Raw genomic sequence first — 22,701 nt, 5'->3', positions numbered from 1 at the left:
CCCACATCCCCTGGCATAGGTTGTCACCGAGCACAAACCACAGTGCCTCATTGCGTTAGTGTGGACTTATCAGTAGCTGGGGTGGGTGTCTGTATATGAGATGGGCCACTAATGAACATTATAATTGCAGTTGCTGAGGTAGAGTGGCTCCCATTGGAGGCTGTGTCTTAGATATTGTATGCTTGGCCACAAAAAATCCACAATTGTCAAGCCAACATTTTAACATTTTGTTCTGTGGAGGATCTGTTTGGAAGCTAGCCATAAGTTGTTCCCCCATTAGCCCCATTACCACAATATCATCTAAATTGTGCAATTAGGGATGCTCTCAATCAACTGCTTCAGATATATTTGTAACATAGCGCACACGCTATTTACTCAAAATGGAAATTGGTGGTACTGGTACATTCCGAGTGACGTATAAAGAATAAGGAGCTTTTTTGACTCCTCTTCAAAAGGAGGCTGTAAATAGACATCTTTGAGATCCACTTTAGAGAAATACTAGTCTCTGCCAAATTTTCACCAGCATCTCCTCTGTTCTCGGTACAGAGTGGAGTAGCACACTGGACTCACATTCAGGAGGATGATGGTTCAAACCCGCATCCCGCCATCTTGATTTAGGTTTTCTGTGATTTCCCTAAATCACTTAAGGCAAATACCAGGATGGTTCCTTTGAAAGGGTATTGCCACTTTCCCTCTCCATCCTTCTTTAATACGAGCTTGTGCTTTGTCTCTAATGGCCTCGTTGTTGACAGGATGATAAACAGTAAGCTCCTCCTCCTCCTGTTCTTCATTTTGGTTGAAGACCAATATTAGATTGTGCATTTGCCATTGTCTTAAAAATCACCACATATGTGAACTCACTCGGAAGGCATGTTAATAGGAAATACTGGTGTTGCCAGCTGATATTCATATGATAACATCAAGTACCTGCAATTTTTGTGCCTCTGCTTGGACAGCATTACAAATTATGAATGGGTTTGGCCATACTTGGTCGAAGTGCGTTCCCGCTTGTGGGAGTAGAATTATGATGGAGTCATTTATGATTAGCTAGGCAGATACATTTTTATGAGCAAAAATGTTCTAAGTAGGCCAATGCTTTATATCAGATAGTGGATCTAGACTGTACATCAACAGAAGAGAATGTCACTGCAGAAAGCCAGTTTCTTCTCACTAGACGGAGCATCAACATAACATCACATCACTTCACATCACATCACATAACTCTGTACTGAATTATGTAAGTTATGTTTCAAATACCATCTGTCTTACTAAGAGAAAGATTAAACAAAACCTCAGAGATCATGGAGTAAATGAGTCATCATTTACATTACCTAAGCAACTAGCAATGATAGTAGAGTGTATTAATGACTAAAGCAAAGTTCATAGCAGATGTTCTTTTCAGATGTTGTCTAGTGAATTTTCTACACTGCTAGAAAGTGAAAGAATAGGAAAAGAGGCATTCATGTATTTCAGATCATCACTGTTTATTTCTTTGACAAAATGTATACACATAAACACAACACCGTATTTAGTTGGCAATATATGGTGTCTTTTTACTGTATCCATTTTGTTTTGCTTTCTTTCCCAGTACCAAATAACTTAAAAACAGTAGTCTTCTCCATAAATACAGCAGACTCTCTCATCATTAAAAAAATATTCCTTATGAAAATTGTTTCACTTTTTACGTTATTTATGGACACTGTAGGCGTTTCCTTTGTCCAGATGTTGTAAAGCTTTATCTTGTTTGCTTTCTGATACTTTGCCTCATTTTGCCAACAAACACTCGTAGGTAAACTAACTAAGTCCTCATGGGACATTTGCAATGTGTCACAGAAACAAAGCAAACAATAAAATGAAGATTAAGAAGACACACAAGCACAAAAATCCATTACTGTAGTATGAGTGAGCACGGTGAGAGTAGGTTAGCTTCCATCATTAGCAGATGATGCCTACCATCATGAACATTGAAACTTTCTTCCAAAAAATCCTATACATCGAGGTTTTGTTCCATTCTGTTGTAGGTTTGTGTGAATGCTGCATTTGAAATGATTTGTAGGATGTTTTGACATTTCTATTCTGTGACTGGCATTGTAAATTGACCTTAAGGCAGCTGATGAAAGACAAAGGTCGAAAACAGAAATCTAGAAGGGCTTTGACACTGCTACCTCTACACTGTGGCAATAGTTAAAAATGGAAATGAAAATACTGCAGTGTTTGGGAACAGTATGTTCGAACCAGACCGGAAAGTTAGGAGATTGGCTAAACATGAAGATGCACACATTTCTCACGCTGTTCAGAAAACGTATCTTACTTAGCAGTTATTTAGAATTTGTGCAACTGGCTCTATGACTACTGATACGTTGCAGTCTATGTTGCCTGCAGTACTTGAGCAATATGATGCTAACCGTATCTTAAGTGATGCATAAACTGGCTTATTTCAATGCTGCTGACTCCATAGTCCCAAATTCCTTAGTGCATTGGTGAATATTGAAAGTGAGACAGTGTGTAATGAAATGTTCAAGAAAGTTTGTAAATGGCCTTTGCTATAATATCACTCGATGAACTTGTTGTAGTCGATGATCACGTGTGCACAGCACCAATTATGACAGATGAGGATATTTTGACGATGGTTCATAGCGCAGAAGGTCATATTGCTAGATTTCGTGAACTCGGTGTTGTAGTTCCTGTTCCCGATACATCAGAAATGCAGAAAATTACAAAAAGTTTGTACAGCTATTTAGATGAACACACGAATGGCAAAATGAATAAAATGATGACTGCCTTATCAAAAAAATTACCTGGAGCAGTTAATCCATGAACTGACTCATGAAGGTAACACCTTACACCTGTCAATTTTTCAATTCAGTTAGGGTAGCACAGGGAATCGGTGATCATAAGGCTTTTACAGCATCACTTAATATGGCTGTAAGTGCTGTGCATCAGTGGATGAAGTTGAAGAGTACTATACAACGTGCATTATAATGAAAAGGATAGTTGCTACTCACCATAAAGCAGAGATGCTGAGTCGCAGCAAGGCGCATCAAAAAGACTGTCAGAAAGTTATCTTTTGGCCAACAAGGCCTTTGTCAAAGATAGACATCATACACACATGCACACTCATGCAAATGCAACTCACACATACATGACCACAGTCTCCGACAGTCTTTCCATTGTGCCTGTACCTACTGATTTTTAGGTCTCATGCATGAATAGAGTGTTGTGAGTTTCCATGTTTTCTGAGCCCATATTGATTCCTACAGAGGAGATTTTTGGTCTCCAGAAATATTATAATACGCAAGCTTAAAACATGTTCCAAAACTCTGCAACAGACCGACTTTGAAGATACATAACTATAGTTCTGTGTGCGCAAGCGTGTGTGCGTGTGTGTGTGTGTGTGTGTGTGTGTGTGTGTGTGTTTCCCACAACCATTCTTGAAACTGGGAATGATCTGTGCTTGGAATGACCTGTGCTTTTCTCAATCTTCAGGAATGCTTCCCTCCTTCAGAGACCTACACCACACACCTGCTAGAAGAGAGACAAGTTCTTTCGCATACTCTATGTAGAATTGAACTGGTATCCCATCATGTACAGTGGCCTTTCCTTTGTTGAGCGATTTCAGTTGCTTTTCTATTCCATGGTCACATACTTCAATATCAGTCATTTTAAGTCACTATAGGAACAATAAAAAGATTCACACAATCATAGCTTTCAGCCATTAAGGCGTTTGTCAGCAGTAGACACACACACACACACACACACATACACACACACACACTCACGCAAGCACAACTAGCACACACGTCTGCAGTCTCCAAGAGCTGAAACTACACTGCGAGCAGCAGCTCAAGTGCATGATGGGAGTGGTGACTGTGTGGGGGTAAGGAGGAGGCTGGGGCGGGGAGAGGGAGGGACAGTATGGTGGGAATGGTGGACAGTGAAGTGTTGCAGTTTAGACGGAGGGCAGGAGAGAACGTGCGGAAGGGGAAGGGGGTAAGTAGCGGAAAGGAGAGAAATAAAAATAAATTAAAAGACTGGGTGTGGCAGTGAAATGACGGCTGTGTAGTGCTGGAATGGGAACAGGGAGGGGGCTAGATGGGTGACGACAGTGACTAACGAAGGTTGAGGCCAGAAGGGTTACGGGAACGTAGGATGTATTGCAGGGAAAGTTCCCACCTGCGCAATTCAGAAAAGCTGGTGTTGGTGGGAAGGATCCATATGGCACAGGCTGTGAAGCAGTCACTGAGATGAGGGGTATCATGTGTGGGAGCATGTTCAGCTACAGGGTGGTCCACTTGTATTTTGGCCACAGTTTGTCAGTGGCCATTCATGCATACAGACAGCTTGTTGGTTGTCATGCCTACATAGAATGCAGCACAGTGGTTGCAGCTTAGCTTGTAGATCACATGACTGGTTTCACAGATAGCCTTGCCCTTGATGGGATAGGTGATGTTAGTGACCGGACTGGAGTAGTAGCAACACAGTCATGAACCTTTCCTCCAGAAGCCTTAGTCCCACAGAAATATCAGTTCTTTCCAAAGGCCTCACCTTTTGCCCCACTCCCAAATTCAGCCATGCAGGACTAGTTAAAGACCTTCTCTCCTTCTCCCGGTCCATACAGTGGAAACACTTTTTCGCCACCAACTCGACGAATCAGACTCGACCAAAAACCAATATTGAACCTTGCCTAACTCAGTTCACTCCTCCATCCAACCGTGATCCACCCCCACTGCCTCCAAACCACCCCCTGTTAATTTTCCAGAATTTCTTATCTTCGAACCTTGCCACACCATCATTCCCCAAATCCCTCAACATGCATACTAACCTTACATCCACATAAAGAACTGCAGTCCACCATCTAAAAACTGATCCCGATCTTATAATCCTACCTGCCGACAAAGGCTCCACCACCGTAGTTTTGAACTGCAAGGATTACATGGCAGAAGGACTCCATCAGCTGTCAGTTACTTCCACCTACAAACCATGCCACAGTGATCCCATTCCAGTAATCCAGCAGGATCTCTAGTCACTGCTCAAATCCTTAGGCCCATCCCAGAAACTCTCCCCATAGTCCATCTCTCTACTTACCCCTACCGCTCCCCGCACTCCCACCTTCTACATGCTTCCTAAAGTCCATAAACCCAACCACCCAGGACGCTCCATTGTGGCCGGCTACTGTGCCCCCACAGAGAGAATCTCTGCTCTTGTAGACCAACACCTTCAACCTATTACCTGGAACCTATCCTCCTATATAAAAGATACCAACCATTTCCTCGACCGACTCCCCACAGTTTCTTTCCCTTTACCACACGGTGCCCTGCTCATCACTATTGATGCCACCTCCATGTCTCTTGTACTACTGGATTGATATTTAACATCGTTACTGCGACCTTCAAGGTCCAATATATATGTCCTTTTAATTTTATTTATACCACTAGATGTCACGATCTTCAACTTGCAACGGGGTAGCATGTGCTTAGCTTCACAGTATTCAGTGTATGACTGACTAGTGCCGTAACATGTAGTGCTGTTTGATGCATGGCAATATACTTCAGTGTATTGATGACTCACAAGGATTGTGTGTCTTTTAATTCTAGTTTCTCCCATGGATGTTGATGATGGTAGGTTTCAACTCTTTCATACTCTAGTGACACGACAAGCTGTGTTTTAATTTACATTATGTTCATTCAGCAATGTTTTGTGCTCACAGGTTTTATCATATCATACCTTGATTTGCATGTGCTGTCTGGGCTCATCTTTTGACTGTGTTTCAGAGATGTATTAGTGATCATGTATGGTTCAGATCGGATGCCCGTCTGTCATTTCATCCAAGGTTTTCTAAGGATTGACATATTTTTACAAGCACTTGTACCTTGGCACATGAAGTGGCACATGAAGTATTATTTTTTCAGTAGATCACTTTTCTGTCTACTTTGTTCGGTAGGTTATGTTGACTAAGTAGTTTTATTCTAGATGCAGATATAACCTGAAGATATACCTCCAGGTTATGAAACTGGTAGTCACATAGTGAAAACATGATAAACAGCTATTGCGTATTTGGACTTTCGCTCAATTTTAATGTAGACTATTTTACCATCTCTGATTTTAAATTGTTTAATTGTTGTTCACAGGGTCACCCATGAATGTCTGTAAACAAACATTCTGACAGTTTGGCGTAAGAGGAGAACATAAAAAATATTTTTAGTACAGTGATTTACTCAACTGTCCACATGCATCTGTACCTAAGTTATTTTGCCCTTGTTGGATTATCATATTTGTAGCACAAAAAATATTTTTATCCCCCTGTTAACTTACAAAAATGAACCATGGACCTTGCCGTTGGTGGGGAGGCTTGCGTGCCTCAATGATACAGATAGCCGTATCGTAGGTGCAACCACAACGGAGGGGTATCTGTTGAGAGGCCAGACAAACTTGTGATTCCTGAAGAGGGGCAGCAGCCTTATTAGTAGTTGCAGGGGCAACAGTCTGGACGATTGACTGACCTGGCCTTGTAACACTAACCAAAACGGCTTTGCTGTGCTGGTACTGCGAACGGTTGAAAGGGGAAACTACAGCCGTAATTTTTCCTGAGGGCATTCAGCTTTACTGTATGATTAAATGATGATGGCGTCCTCTTGGGTAAAATATTCCGGAGGTAAAATAGTCCCCCATTCGGATCTCCGGGCGGGGACTACTCAATGATACAGATAGCCGTATCGTAGGTGCAACCACAACGGAGGGGTATCTGTTGAGAGGCCAGACAAACTTGTGATTCCTGAAGAGGGGCAGCAGCCTTATTAGTAGTTGCAGGGGCAACAGTCTGGACGATTGACTGACCTGGCCTTGTAACACTAACCAAAACGGCCTTGCTGTGCTGGTACTGCGAACGGTTGAAAGGGGAAACTACAGCCGTAATTTTTCCTGAGGGCATTCAGCTTTACTGTATGATTAAATGATGATGGCGTCCTCTTGGGTAAAATATTCCGGAGGTAAAATAGTCCCCCATTCGGATCTCCGGGCGGGGACTACTCAAGAGGATGTTGTTATCAGGAGAAAGAAAACTGGCATTTTACGGATCGGAGCGTGAAATGTCAGATCCCTTAATCGGGCAGGAAGGTTAGAAAATTTAAAAAGAGAAATGGACATGTTAAAGTTAGATGTAGTGGGAATTAGTGAAGTTCGGTGGCAAGAGGAGCAAGACTTTTGGTCAGATGAATACAGGGTTATAAATACAAAATCAAATAGGGGTAATGCAGGAGTAGGTTTAATAATGAATAAAAAAATAGGAGTGCAGGTAAGCTACTACAAACAACATAGTGAATGCATTATTGTGGCCAAGATAGACATGAAGCCCACGCCTACTACAGTAGTACAAGTTTATATGCCAACTAGCTCTGCAGATGACGAACAAATTGATTAAATGTATGATGAGATAAAAGAAATTATTCAGGTAGTGAATGGAGACAAAAATTTAATAGTCCTGGGTGACTGGAATTTGAGAGTAGGAAAAGGGAGAGAAGGTAACATAGTAGGTGAATATGGATTGGGACTAAGAAATGAAAGAGGAAGCCATCTGTTAGAATTTTGCACAGAGCATAACTTAATCATACCTGACACTTGATTCAAGAATCATGAAAGAAGGTTGTATACATGGAAGAGCCCTGGAGATACTAAAAGGTATCAGATAGATTATATAATTGTAAGACAGAGATTTAGGAACCAGGTTTTAAATTGTAAGACATTTCCAGGGGCAGATGTGGACTCTGACCACAATCTATTGGTTATGAACTGTAGATTAAAACTGAAGAAACCGCAAAAAGGTGGGAATTTAAGGTGATGGGACCTGGATAAAATGAGTAAACCAGAGGTTGTACGGAGGTTCAGGGTGAGCATAAGGGAACAATTGACAGGAATGGGGGAAAGAAGTACAGTAGAAGAAGAATGGGTAGCTTTGAGGGATGAAGTAGTGAAGGCATCAGAGGATCAAGTAGGTAAAAAGACGAGGGCTAATAGAAATCCTTGAGTAACAGAAGAAATATTGAATTTAATTGATGAAAGGAGAAAATATAAAAATGCAGTAAATGAAAATGGCCAAAAGGAATACAAACGTCTCAAAAATGAGATTGACAGGAAGTGCAAAATGGCTAAGCAGGGATGGCTAGAGGACAAATGTAAGGATGTAGAGGCTTATATCACTAGGGGTAAGATAGATACTGCCTACAGGAAAATTAAAGAGACATTTGGAGAAAAGAAAGCCACTTGTATCAATATCAAGAGCTCAGATGGAAACCCAGTTCTAATCAAAGAGGGGAAAGCAGAAAGGTGGTATGAGTATATACAGAGTCTATACAAGGGCGATGTACTTGAGGACAATATTACGGAAATGGAAGAGGATGTAGATGAAGATAAAATAGGAGATATGATACTGTGTGAAGAGTTTGACAAAGCAATGAAAGACCTGAGTCGAAATAAGGCCCCGAGAGTAGACAACATTCCATTAGAACTACTGACAGCCTTGGGAGAGCCAGTCCTGACAAAACTCTACCATCTGGTGAGCAAGATGTATGAGACAGGCGAAATACCCTCAGACTTCAAGAAGAATATAATAATTACAATCCCAAGGAAAGCCGGTGTTGACAGATGTGAAAAATTACCGAACTATCAGTTTAATAAGTCATGGCTGCAAAATATTAACGCAAATTCTTTACAGACGAATGGAAAAACTAGTAGAAGCTGACCTCGGGGAAGATCAGTTTGGGTTCCATAGAAATATTGGAACACGTGAGGCAATTCTGACCCTACGACTTATCTTAGAAGCTGGATTAAGGAAAGACAAACCTACATTTCTATCATTTGTAGACTTAGAGAAAGCTTTTGACAATGTTGACTGGAATACTCTCTTTCAAATTCTGAAGGTGGCAGGGGTAAAATACAGGGAGTGAAAGGCTATTTACAATTTGTAGAGAAACCAGATGGCAGTTATAAGAGTCGAGGGGCATGAAAGGGAAGCAGTGGTTGGGAAGGGAGGAGACAGGGTTGTAGCCTATCCCCGATGTTATTCAATCTGCATATTGAGCAACCAATAAAGGAAACAAAAGAAAAGTTCGGAGTAGGTATTAAAGTCCATGGAGAAGAAATAAAAACTTTGAGGTTCGCCGATGACATTGTAATTCTGCCAGAGACAGCAGAGGACTTGGAAGAGCAGCTGAACGGAATGGACAGTGTCTTGAAAGGAGGGTATAAGATGAACATCAACAAAAGCAAAACGAGGACAATGGAATGTAGTTGAATTAAGTCGGGTGATGCTGAGGGAATTAGATTAGGAAATGAGACACTTAAAAGTAGTAAAGGAGTTTTGCTATTTGGGGAGCAAAATAACTGATGATGGTCGAAGTAGAGAGGATATAAAATGTAGACTGGCAATGGCAAGGAAAGCGTTTCTGAAGAAGAAAAATTTGTTAACATAGAGTATAGATTTAAATGTGAGGAAGTTGTTTCTGAAAGTATTTGTATGGAGTGTAACCATTATGGAAGTGAAACGTGGGCGATAAATAGTTTAGACAAGAAGAGAATAGAAGCTTTAGAAATGTGGTGCTACAGAAGAATGCTGAAGATTAGATGGGTAGATCACATAACTAATGAGGAGGTATTGAATAGAATTGGGGAGAGGAGGATCTTGTGGCAAATCATAGAGGGAGACCAAGAGATGAATACACTAAGCAGATTCAGAAAAATTAGGCTGCAGTAGGTACTGGGAGATGAAGAAGCTTGCACAGGATAGAGTAGCATGGAGAGCTGCATCAAACCAGTCTGAGGACTGAAGACCACAACAACAACAACATATAAAATTACAGGAACTGGAAATGTTGTAAGGTAGTGTTCCATCAAATCCTTATCAGGTTTCTGGAAATAAAAAATTAAAAAGATTTATTTTCCTAATTGTCTGCTGTTCTGACAGTGGACATCTTGCTTGTCTTAACTTTCCTTCTCAACATACCGATCAGGATGAATCCAGCAAGAGGAGTGCTGTAACCATACCAGAGCTTCTAGACCTGTAATATTATGGTGGATGTGACCCTCTGAACAGAAGACCATTATAAGCATGTTATTTTTCCTAAGACATCAGATTGTGTAATTTACGGGTGATGCATTCTACACAAGATTTTCAGCAGAATTATTATAGTTTGTCAGAATCAAAAATACATATGTTTTTGTGTTTACCAATTTTAGTTTATTTAAAAAACCATCTCAAATCTAATTGTAAAATAAAATAATATTGAAAATGTAGATCCTGACAGACTGTAAATTCCTGTTGAAACAAGGAGCACCAAAGTGTTCTAGAAGCAATGTCTTCTTGTGTTAAAAAAGGATGATAAGTAAAATTTCCAACATTTTAGATGTGGTTGTGGCTATCAAATTGTGTAACATTTGATATATAAAAATGTAATCCAAAAGTTGTAGTACTTCATAAAAACTTTAATTAATCAATCATGTGAGACTTCACTAAATACCCTCTATGGCGCTGTACCTAAGAAAACAGAGTAACAAGTGTGATTATTCATTTTTGTGTTATATTTTAACTTAATGTTTCATGTATTAAGACAATGTTGCAAAAATACATTAACCTATTTTAACATTTAATTTTCTCTGTAAGATTTTCTTAACTATTGTTCAAAGCTCTGATATATTTTCAGGTGAAAAGCCATTCAAATGCAATGAATGCGACTACCAGACCTCCGACCACAATTCCCTCCGGCGTCACAAAATGCGCCACAGTGGAGACAAGCCTTACAAGTGCCCTCACTGTACTTACGCTTGCATTCAGTCCAGTACATACAAGGCACACATAAAAACCAAACATCCAGGTATTTGTTATTATGTCAATGATTTTTTTCTGTTCTGCAAATTATCTTCATATTTAAGTAATATGGGCCATAAATGCCTTTTTCAGCTGTAATAAATGTCCTAATTAGACCGTATACATTTTACTTTATTGTAAAGCATCTTCAGTGGTCTCTGTAACAGTGTAGTTTTTCTTACAAAGCTGTTTGTTAAGGCCATAGAAAGTTCCCATGTTTTAAATTACTGTTATTAAGTAGTATTAAATTACAATTATTACTCATGATATTTTGCTTCTTATTTCTTCCTAATGTTCTTCCATACTTAGGTGTTCAATATTTTAGAACCTTGCACTGCAATAACACTGGATAGGTTTACATTTTCATGTTGTGTACAGGCACTTACACCTCATGTTATTTGCTTTGATGTTGCGAGATGCGTTCGTGTTTGTTTTGTTTTCTGTGGCTGTGGGAGTATGTTGGCTGCTCTGTGTGACACTGTTTTTGTGGTGACTAGAGGAATTGTTATTTATCTATTATATGTTTTATTTGTTTGAATAAAATGTGGTTCCTGAAGTTTGTTTGGTTATGTATTGTGTGTTTCTTTTCTGCATCTGCATTTTGATTTGGAAGTTTTTTTTAGTGTTAGGAGATGCTTTATGCTGCTCAGTCTGATGACTTTCATATCTGTTTCTATTGTGGCTGACGGATGGTTTTCTTGTCACAGATGTTCTGCAAATGTTGAATGGCTGGTGCCACACTTCAATTCTCTTTTATATTCTTTATATCCCAAGCCACAATAGAAACAGATATGACCGTAATATCAGTATCACATTAAACATCCAACATACCCACACCACAGCAGCATAGTAAAGTTGCACACATGGAAACACGCACGAAGTTGAAAAATGTGAGAGGAATAGCACAATATTCTAAAGTCACGGAAAAAAACAAAACAAGTGATGATTGCATCTCACAACACCAAAACAAACAACACTAGGTATAAGTACATGTACACAACATGAAAACATAAACCAATCCAGAGTCAGTGAAGTGCAATGCTCTAAAAAACTGAACACCTATGTGTGGAAGCACATTAGGATGAAGGAGGAAGCAAAATATTGTGAGTAATGATAATAAAATAATACTATTTAATAACAGCAATGTAAAACATAAAAACTGTTCATGATCTTGACATATTGCTTTTTAAGAAAAACCAAATTGTTACAGTGACCACTGAAGATGCTTTAAAATAAAGTGAAACGTCTTTTGTCTAAGTGAGATATTTATTACATTTGCAAAAGGTTGTTATAATCTATGTTACCTGTATAACAACAACTTCAAAAGAAGAGGAGACATATAAATGAAAAAGATGACATGTAACTTATGTATCTTCGTATTATGTTGGTATAGTGCACAGTTATCAACCCACAGAAAACAAGCCAGTGTTGCAAGAAAATTTGCTGAAAAGCAGAAATCGAATTAAAACATACTGTCAAATCAGGAAATACATAAAAAATCTTAATTCAAAATATGACACACACTCAAAATACAAAAAGCAGAAGTGAATATTAATAATGTGCATGTCAGATGCGGACACTAATCTTCAATTAGTACCTTTACCAAGGAAAAAATAAAATAAAATAATAGTTGCGATTTGCAACACTGGGGGTAAGAAAAGGTCACTTCAAATTTTTAAAGTACATGTAACTCACCAGTTCAATGGCTGTTAAGAAAATACTTCAATTTTTACTACAGGTGGTGTTCATCAGTTATCATCCAGTGCAACAAGTGTTGTGGACCATGTGGAGTGCTTTTGCACATATTAAAAAAAGTTTCAGTAGCAAGTAACTGTATCAGTAACATTGACATGTTTTAATATTTGCCAAAGGAATTTAAAAGATTTCCAGTACTTGTCACCTGACAATGTTCAGTGAATGCTACCAGTAGTGGCAATTAAAGCATTTTCTTAACAGCTGCTGAGGTGGTACTTTACATTTACCTTAAGGTATGCATGGTGCAAAACAACTGTGTATACAAAATTTTAGAGTGTTTAGAGAAGATAAAAAGAAACACTTTTATGTGACAAAAATGTCACAGATGCACTGTTTCTCTGATAGGGGTCCATAAAGGTTTCAACACTAGTAATGTTCAGAATTTGTGTTTAAACTGCTTTGTTTTAGAGATGTTGCTGACCTATGGATTTATTTTTGTGGGGTAAGGTAAAAAATTTGTTGTACGAGGCACTGATAGATACTCCAGAAGAACTGGTAAACTGTTTGGTTGAAGCTGCAGCCATTATTCATGAAACACCAGGTTGTTTCAAGCACATTAATGTTCAGTTGCGCATTAATTTAAATGAACAACATTTTTAACAACACCTGTAAAATAAAATATGACATCAGTCCGACGCTGTCTGTGAACATCACTGACATCAAAACCTTCATAGTGCTCTTGGAAATAAAATGTTTCTGTTTATCTCCTATATACACACTAAAATTTAATGTTCTTAGTTTTCTTTTACATCCTGTACGACCAGAACGCCACAAAGTGAAACATGCATAAAATTATATTATGTCTTTCTGAACTTTGATCAGAAGATGCAAAATAACTGGTTTTAAATAAATAATGTATTCTGTATCTGCTACTTATATTTGTTACTTTATACAATGCTTGAAGTGATTTTTTCCCCTTTTGTTTTAGTCCATTTACTTTTCACTTTTCTCTGTTTAGATATCTAGTTTCCTCTTCTGATGAAGAAACTGCTTTCAAATGTTATAAGCTACAATTTAAACATCTGTCTTATTCATGTATGACAGCCTTATTGCAGCTGTTTTAGTACAGTGTACATTACATAGACAACACAGAAATTATGTTTTCAAGTTGAGGAATTGAGTGAATAAAGTTATGTATTGGAACAGTTCTTTTGACCATTCAACATATCCCCTACAAATAATAATAATAATAATAATAATAATAATAATAGTTATTCTCATGAGTCTATTAAAAAATTGTCAGTACCCAGCATAACAGTGAATGTCTGATATACATTACATATAGGAAGCTAATAGGTCAGTGGTTTTGTGCCTTGTCTGTCCCCCCCTTTTTTTTAACGCAGATAATGACAGCATTCTACCAGTTTTTGAGGAATTCTCTTCTTTTATAAATATTGTGTAACTAACTTTGGAAGTTCAAACAACAGTAAATTGAGGTTGGAATAACAACAGTGCTATGAAAAGGACACGTAGCTACTTCCCAAATAGTTCAATCTATTTTTTTCATAATACTGTAATTTTGGAAGTTCTGTCTGTGTAACTTTGCCTCCAACTTTGAACTTGAGAAACTATATAATGTCCAGGTGACTTTCCTTTTGACACACTTCAACTGGCATAACGTAAATCTGGTATTTCTTCCTGATGTCATTATTATCAGTCTTAATTACCTATATTTCTAATTCATATTTTGAATGACACAAACATTGAAAGATATGTAGGAATTCTTGTTCAATTTTCTCTCTATTAATGTTTTCTTTAAAAATTTAATTCTAATCTTTGTCTTGCTAATGTTGCTGAGCACTTGGTGTTCCACCAGAATATTCCACATCTGTGACTACTATTTTCTGCCTTGGTATAGTGTTCAGCGTCATTAATTGCAATGAGTAGTTCCTTATAGCGTTCTTGACCAGAAAGTCTTGTATCTATACCTGTTACTCTCTCTAACTTGCATTTCACCCATTCAACTTTTTATGTTCCAACCACTGTTTCTATAATGTTTACTGAATAAAGTAGCCACATTACTAACTCCTGTGATTATTATTATTGTGGTCTGATTGTAACAGCCTTACTTCTTTGCCTCACTATTAAAATCTGCCAAAGCAGTTGTGGGATCAACATTGATGAGCAATTATTAATTATGTACACCCACTTCAGTGTGTGGTCAGGATTGTAAAGTGATGTTGGCTTGTAAATGAAATACAGTACTCACGTTCAGAATAAGAAACTGTATCAGCTCACGGGGATTGCATGGCGAGGTTTGCCAGGGGGACGAGAGAGGGCAGCACCGGTAGCCACACACCTACATTGGAGGAAGAAGGGAAATTCAAATGCAAATATTAAGTCGAAGCCATTTAGCACCTGCTCTATGCGGCGGCTCTGAATACAGCAGAAAGAGACATTTTTTTGGCCACAGCTCCAAGAGCCATTAGTGTCACAAGTTAAGTAATCTTGCAACATGTTTTGATTGACAAGGCAGCTTTACTAATGATCATTCAGCCTGTTCTGTCATGAGCCATTCGACAGTTGTCACATCAGCTGAAAGGTGAAGGATGAAAAAGGCAGCCTCGTTGTAAAATTTAAATAATAAGCATTTCTTGCTTCAGGCGTGGAAGCATGTTGTACTTATCCCTCCCTGAATGAATGCACCACAGATGAATTAGACAATCTTAATGGGGCCATAAATCAAGGGGTAACAATATTTTAAGTTCATTTAAATATTCAGTGAAATATGAGTACAATTATTATGCCATTGTGTGGTGACCACAGTTGGCAGCAGCAGCAGGCGACTGTGATGACAGCGGGGTTACAAAGGTAGACAGAGCTGGTTTCATAGTCAGTTTTAAGGAGTAACAGCAACTGAAAAACTCATATGACAAGGATTATAACTTAACATAAAAATATTTAATACATGGTTTCAGTTGGTTTTTAGGATTAATAAAGGAGGTGAATAATCAATTTCTAGTGGTTATGGACTCAATGTGATTTGCAATAGAATACGTGTTGTGTGACATTGAAAAGCCTCCTCCACAGACTGCAGTTGGTCTTTTTAAGATTACATGAACACGCAATGTCTATTTTCCTTACGTTGGCTGGGCAACTATAAGGGTTTCACCAGTTGGTTACCAATGTGACAATAAAGCATACCAATATCACAGAACAGAATTTTTTAACACAGTAGTTCATTCTAATTGTAATCAGGTTCTGCGGAAGGCACCAAGTCGACTTGTCTGATTGAATCTTTTTGAGCATCAAATGGAATGGCATATGTAATTAAATAGACTTAACTAACAATATTGTAAAATGACTCAACTACAGAACATGACACTTTTCATTTGCATTAATGTGTCTTATGTACAAGAAACAATCCAATTAGATTAAACTCCTGAGGGGTGACAGAAAGATTGTAAAAATAACTCATGAAAAACATTGAATGAACAAATAAGCACAAGTAATAAAAGAATATTTCTTAAAATAGTCACAAAAGTAAGTAGTTCATTAGACAAATACAGAATAACAGTTTTGATTGAAGTAAACAATTCCATGTGAAATTACAAAATTTCCTTTCATGATAGTAGAAAAATAAAAGTCATCACTAAATTTTACAATTAACCATCAATGATAAAATGCACTACAGTTGTAAAAATTGTTTATTTCTAAAAAGGAAAGTACAACCTGGTTTCAGGACATGTGTCCTATCTTCAGGTGCATCTGCAAAAATTGGCTAAATGGCAAACAGTTAACATCTTAGAAAAAACTGGGTTTGTGAAATGTAAAATTAATAACCATGAGAAGGCACTTAAGGAACAAGCAGAGTTTAAGCATGGAGGCATACTTAATAACTAAATCCAATACTTTCAGTGTATTACAGCCTGGTAAAATTGTTCAGTATGTTCCAATTATAAGGCATCTGTATGTCTTCCTTTCACCCTTGCACCCTGTATTTGGGGCCTGTGGACCACAGCACGTTTATGTGCTTTCTTGTTGAAGGTTACTATGTTACTTATTGCTTTTATTGTTTTCAGTGATTTTTATTATTTTGGTTTTATTTTGGATTTTACTGATATGGTCAGTGCTGCTGTGAGCAATGTTCCTTAAAAATCTTCCATTGTGCTTTTTATTGTAATAATTATCCTTACTGTGAATAATATTGCTCTTAATGTGATTGATATTGCTCTAACTTAGCTGCTTCTACTGTAATTGCTGATAGCCTATAAATGTTTAATAGGTTTTTATCCATTTGCATTAGTTGCACCATGGCTTTGTATTTGTACAAATAGTGGCATTAGAGAAATTATATCAGTTTACTTTCGATGGATCCTATTGGTTGGTTTGCAGGGTATTCAAGCGCAGACGTGGTAATCTGTTATTCTTGCCTCGCTGTTACATGAGAGAAGTTAGCTTCCACTTCAGTGGATGCTGGTTTTTGGTTTCTCAGACTTGTTTCTAGCGGTTTCATTAATACAAATTTTGACTATCAGATGGGTGAGCCATCCACTTGCCCGATTATGGGCACATGGCCGCTCCCAGCAGCATTTTAACTTCAGGTTGTGCTTGATAATGGGTATGATGAGTGTATATGCAGCAGTGGTGAGTTATAAATTTATACTCAGGGGGTTCCACTGTGTTTTCACACATGCCTACAGGTGCACCGTGTATATAACACCCTGTGTTGGACATTTCATGTTCGAAAGACCACCTACATGTCTTCATGTAAGTCCATATGTGGCTTGCCCTTAACCATGGGACATTAGAAGTTACGTAATTGAGATTTGGGAAGTCGTCCCATTAATACTTTGTATTTGATTCAACGTTGGTTTCCGCTCTATTAATTGGGGACCTTTGTCATTTAATGTAGGTCCTCCTCTTTGAGAAGCTTTCTGGCAGATATAGGGTTGAAGAGGGTATCTTGTTCTATGCCATGTAGCAGGAATGCTCTGTTTTAAGCTATTTTAACCTCAATTATGCATCCTTTATGGACTCACATTTTAATGTACATACAGCACTTTTTTTGAAGAATTTCTGTTGGTTCTCTTTAGTTTTTCTTATGTTAATGATGTGAATAGGTGTTATTATTGATTTATAATTTTGTATGTGAAGATGGGACATAGATGCTGAAACCGAGTTTTGCTTTCCTTTTTAGAAACAAATAATTTTTACAACTCTAGTGGACTTTATCATTGACAATAATAAATAATGACAGTTGTGGATGTCCCATAAATAGAAACGTTTTACACTTCACTCTGGTACAATTCATTGGAACTAGGCCAAGGCATGTAATCACGTGGAGTGTCTGTACGCATTCTAGTATGTAGCTTGCGCATGAAACAGTAGTAAGTAGTCATGCTCAGTATCAGAATAACAAGCAGGGTGGAAGTTATCACGGGAACAGTTATGTTAAGTAAAATATCGTGCTAGTGGAATGCCTTAACATGGGCAGCAGCTTGATCTAGTGTGATTTTTTGCTGCTGCTGATCCAAAGATTTGAGCAATACGGTGTTGTTAGTATCCAGGAGAACTGATAAGACAAGATGTGTGCTGAGAGAGAACTTAAATTCCAGAATGAATAACAAGAATGGTGTAATATTAGCATTCACAGTTTCTGTCAATTGTGTGGAGAACCAAAATCCAGGCCCAAGGATTTTGTAGATGGATGGTTCAACAGAATTCCTGTTACTCAGCATTACTTGTAATGTGTTTGGAGTGAAATTCTGAAAGTTTCACAAAGAAGTGTTGTTGTATGAAGTTAAACTGGAACAAATGTAGTTTTGAGCTCTACTGGTAACTCCATCAGACAAAGCTGTAGACATCTGTCGATCTCAGCTGACATTAGTCATTTGTTTGCGTAACTAAGTACTTGTGAGTAAATTTCCAGGGAATGGGAATGTGTAAAACATATATCCTTTCAGTTTACAATTCAGACAAGAGGGAGGTATCCTCAAGTCAAGAATAAGTTTGAGGTAATCTTGAATCAGCTTTGCAATAATATGGTTATAATACAGTGGTATAAAACTAGAAGTGAGGGGTATATCATTTGAAGACAGAGGGGTGGGGGGAGTCATAGTTGTGTTGACATATTCATAAGGGTATGAAGCAAGGATTCAGCAGGAATTAAAATCAAACTCAGCTTATTTTGCAGGCCAGTCTGTATTGCAAAAACTAATATATCCACTAGTGTATGAAAGAAGTTGGTGTTGAAAACACGGCTTGTAATACACAAAATACCATTAAAGTTGCCATTATGTTACAAAGTTGCTTTTGAACATAATCTATATCTTGATTTATTATGTCATGGAGGAGTTCGTAATGAGATAGTAACTGGGTGGGGACCAGTTTAATTAGTTGCATATGTGACAGTAAGCTGTCTGCACTATGTTCCAAGAAAAAGCACAGGCTACGAAAGACAATGAATTGTGTCATTCAAGTTTAAACAAAGACAATGAATTGTGTTGCCAGTGTCTACTTGGAGCAGTTCTGGGTTGCACTTATTCAGCGATCATTGAACAATAGTGACTTTTGGTGTACTTCCTTGTAGCATAAGTTTTCAAATTTTGAGCACTTTGGTGTGTGTCACCCCAAGAATTTTAATGTCTGTGCTTCCAAAAATTTCTATGCTCACTCGAAAAATTTGTGAAGCACTCATTTGAGATAAATTGTGATTCACATGTGTCTGTTCATCATCTAAAATAATTATTTGTTAATGGAGCCACTAAAAAAATATCTCCTCTTAAAATCCTTCTTTACCTCTGTCTAAATGATTTTCCCTGAACCACCGATATTTTGTCGGCATACAGGTAGTTTAACTTCAACACTGTGTTACGTGCTTTAGTGGGTTGTAGGAATGTAACTATTCGTTCTGGACTCCCTCGTGTCCAAATAAGGGGAACATTACCCAGAGTGGTAGGCATTTCCCCCAATTTGGGCTTTCTGTGCTTGGAAGTTAAATGTGCTTACCTAGGCATCGAAATAGTAGTTGTGTGTCCTTCTATTCTAGTTCCACATTTTGTGAACCTATTGGGTAAATTACCGTTTTCGCCAATCCACTCAGTCCACAATGTGGCTGTTTTACTTCTTGACCGTGAGATATAATAACAGTACACTTATTTGTGTTCCTATATCAGTGATAAAGGTTGATTGTCTAATATTGATTTCACCTTGCAAAGCTACGTTTGCTACTTCAGCAAGTCCTACCTCTCTTACCAGATTTGCTTTGCAGGAGGAGAGCAAGGGGCAGCGGCAGAACTGCTCCCTTTTATGTTTCTCGTATTTGGATTGTTTCAAGCAGCTCGGTACCCTGTTTGATTAGCCAAGCAGCGCTGTAGAGATGGCCAATTTGCTCTCTCGTGTCCAATATTTCTAGAATAGGCACACGATAGTGCCAAACACTCTGGAGTATTGTGGGACTGGGCGTTTGCAATGAGTGCAATTCATTTTCGCAGTGAGTGCACATCTAGTGGTGTTTACCCTGATGGAAGACTATACAAATTGCCCGGTCTCCTCACATAAAATTGTGGGTCATGCGACCTCCCTTCGTGTGCTTGGCAAAGCACACTTCACCTCAGCGCCTACCCACGGTTCAGCCCCACAAATAAATACATCTACACAGTGCTGAGTAATACCTTATTCCTTTTGTTGCTTTTGCTTACTACATATGTATTACATGATACAGTTCTTATTCTGTCAGCAAAGCTCTCTGAATCATCTCTGGAATTTTGATACATGGTGGGAAGTTGTTTCTATAGCAACTAATGCTAGGCTTATCTCCATATCTATCCGCTAGTCCTTTTGCAAAGACATCAAATGCCTTGGTATTTTTCTGCCCTTCCACAGAATTTACATAAGCGCAAGCCTCTCCTTGTAACTTCATGTTGTAAACGTCTACCAACACCATAAGCGAACAGTTTCCCTATATCTGTTAAATTTATTATGAAAGTACAGACATTTTCTGCTCGTTTACTTATGGTGCTGGGAGTCAACAAACATTTCCTTATGCCTAATTAAGGTGCCTTTGCAGGTCCTCATTCTCCACCCGGAGTTGTTCCATCCTAGCTAGCAGTTCTGGAGCCGTCTCTAACTGTCCCTGTTACAGTGTCATGGACATACCTTTAGATTACAGACATCAAACAAACAAAAGATTTCAGTAGCAGCTCTCGGGGACATCCCTGGCAGTGTCTCCCTAATGGCAGAGCTCGTGACTCGATCTGTCGATTGTCGAATGGCAGCGTGGCAGCATCGAGTGGTGATGTGACGGTAGCACCCAGAGCGATGCAGCCTGGTGGGAAGATGGCAGAGGAGATGGATCAGGTCAAATGCACTCACACAGCTGCGACAGCAGCGGTATTGTTGGTGGCAATGAGTAGACTGCGGTAGGCAGCCCGGACTGACTGGGCTAAACACTCATCCATTACATCACAGTGCAGCTGGACAGCCCTGCACGATTGTTTCATGCATCTGCTCGTGTTGTATTAATTTGTATGCGGCACCTCAAAGCTAGAAACAGTGAATTTGATATCCTTATTCTGTCACCAGTTTGTACATACACTTGAGGTTATAGTCAGGATTGGAATGCAGTGTGTGCTAGTTAAGTAGTATAATCTTCACAAAAAGAAACCGTATCAGTTTATTTGCTCATGGGGATTACGGGGAGAGGATTGCTATGGGGATGAGTGAAGGTAGCTCCAATACTCCCAGACCCACCTCAGAGGAGAACGGAGATGCGAAGGTGAAGAAGTCTAAGCCATCTAGTTCCTGCTGTAGGTGGCGGCTCTGAACAGAAGAGAGGGACATTTTTTTGGCTGCAGTACCCAAGTCAAGTGATCTGGCCAGTTGTTATTGCATCAGCTGCAGGGCAACAGGTGAAAAGGCAGCCTCTTTGCAAAATGTAAATAATAAATATTTCTCACTTTAGTTGCCTGGGGGCCCCTTGTACTATTATAACTGTATTATAATACTCTGTGATAGTTAACAAATTAGTTCCTCATCACAGTGAATACATACAAATTATGTTACCTTACATCTTCCATTATCATGACGTCTGCCACATTGGTGCAGTGTCTCTTACATTGTTTACTGGTATGACCATAATGTAAGCAATTATAGCAGATTTTCACTGTTGGAATATGGGGTGACATTTCGCATCTGGAATCATAAATAAAAACATGTTGTGAAGTTTCTGGCTATCAAACATTAGTATGCAAGTCCACAATTACTTTTCAGCCTGCCTCTTATCTCGACCTATTAATTTTGTTAGCCTCCTAAAATGTATTATTTTTACCTTGGGATATCAGTTCAGCTAACAATCCATCTTCAGATATATGTACCTGCACACTTTTGATGCATCTTGTTTATATATTAAGTGCTTTGGATATAAGCTTTTTATTTTTTTTTCAGAAATTCCCTTGGATTGAAGAATAGAACTGGCAGTGACTAAATCGTTTAATTATACATTCAATCCATTCTTCTCTGCTAGTGAAATATATATCACTTTAATACAAGGGATAGCAAAATGTATTCATTTCCCAATAACCATGGGATGAAGGTTGCCAGTGTTAGAATTCTTACTCTCTGTATATACCATGGCATATCAGCTCTATTTCCCATCACTGAAATGTCTGCAATTAAGGTTCACGTCATTACCAGAACTATCTTCTACACCCAATGTATTTTACGTTATGTACTCATTGCGTTCCCAACTGCTTCACCGACATTGGTCAATAGTGACTATGAACTATCACTGACACCTGGAGCTGGCAGGGATATGAAGGGGTGTCCTCCATCATTTTGGCTGCGGTACACCATCAGCAGCAGCTGTTACTTGGTTCTTGAAGTTTCCTCCCCTCTTGTTATATTTGTGTGATGCGAGACATGAATTGAAAACTGTTTTCCCAATAAGCACAGTCACAACACAAAAGCCCCACATTTCAAGTGGAATCACTGAGTAACTTAAGACAGTTCTCAACTGTTTGTATTGTTCCGCATAAAAAAGTAAGTTTTTGATTTGAGAACATACAAGCAATACCCAAAAGCTAATTAGTAAGTCCATATTTCATAGCTCATATTCATAACAACATAAATGATGTAAATGAATTTTCCTT

At 38.5% G+C, this 22,701-nt stretch overlaps 1 protein-coding gene across 1 annotated transcript in view; it reads left to right on the top strand.

Annotated features, from left to right (window-relative positions):
* Positions 1 to 22,701, top strand: part of LOC126194669 (uncharacterized) — a 121,441-nt gene that overhangs the window by 87,181 nt on the left and 11,559 nt on the right. Inside the window, exon 8 of the mRNA XM_049932870.1 lies at positions 10,692 to 10,862. Coding sequence (XP_049788827.1) covers positions 10,692 to 10,862 — 171 coding nt within the window. The remainder of the gene's footprint in view (positions 1 to 10,691; positions 10,863 to 22,701) is intronic.

The sequence above is a fragment of the Schistocerca nitens genome, chromosome 7, assembly GCF_023898315.1.
Source record: "Schistocerca nitens isolate TAMUIC-IGC-003100 chromosome 7, iqSchNite1.1, whole genome shotgun sequence".
NCBI classification, from domain to species: domain Eukaryota; kingdom Metazoa; phylum Arthropoda; class Insecta; order Orthoptera; family Acrididae; genus Schistocerca; species Schistocerca nitens.
The sequence above is the reverse complement of the archived record's forward strand: the minus strand, read 5'-3'. Positions and strand labels throughout refer to the sequence as shown.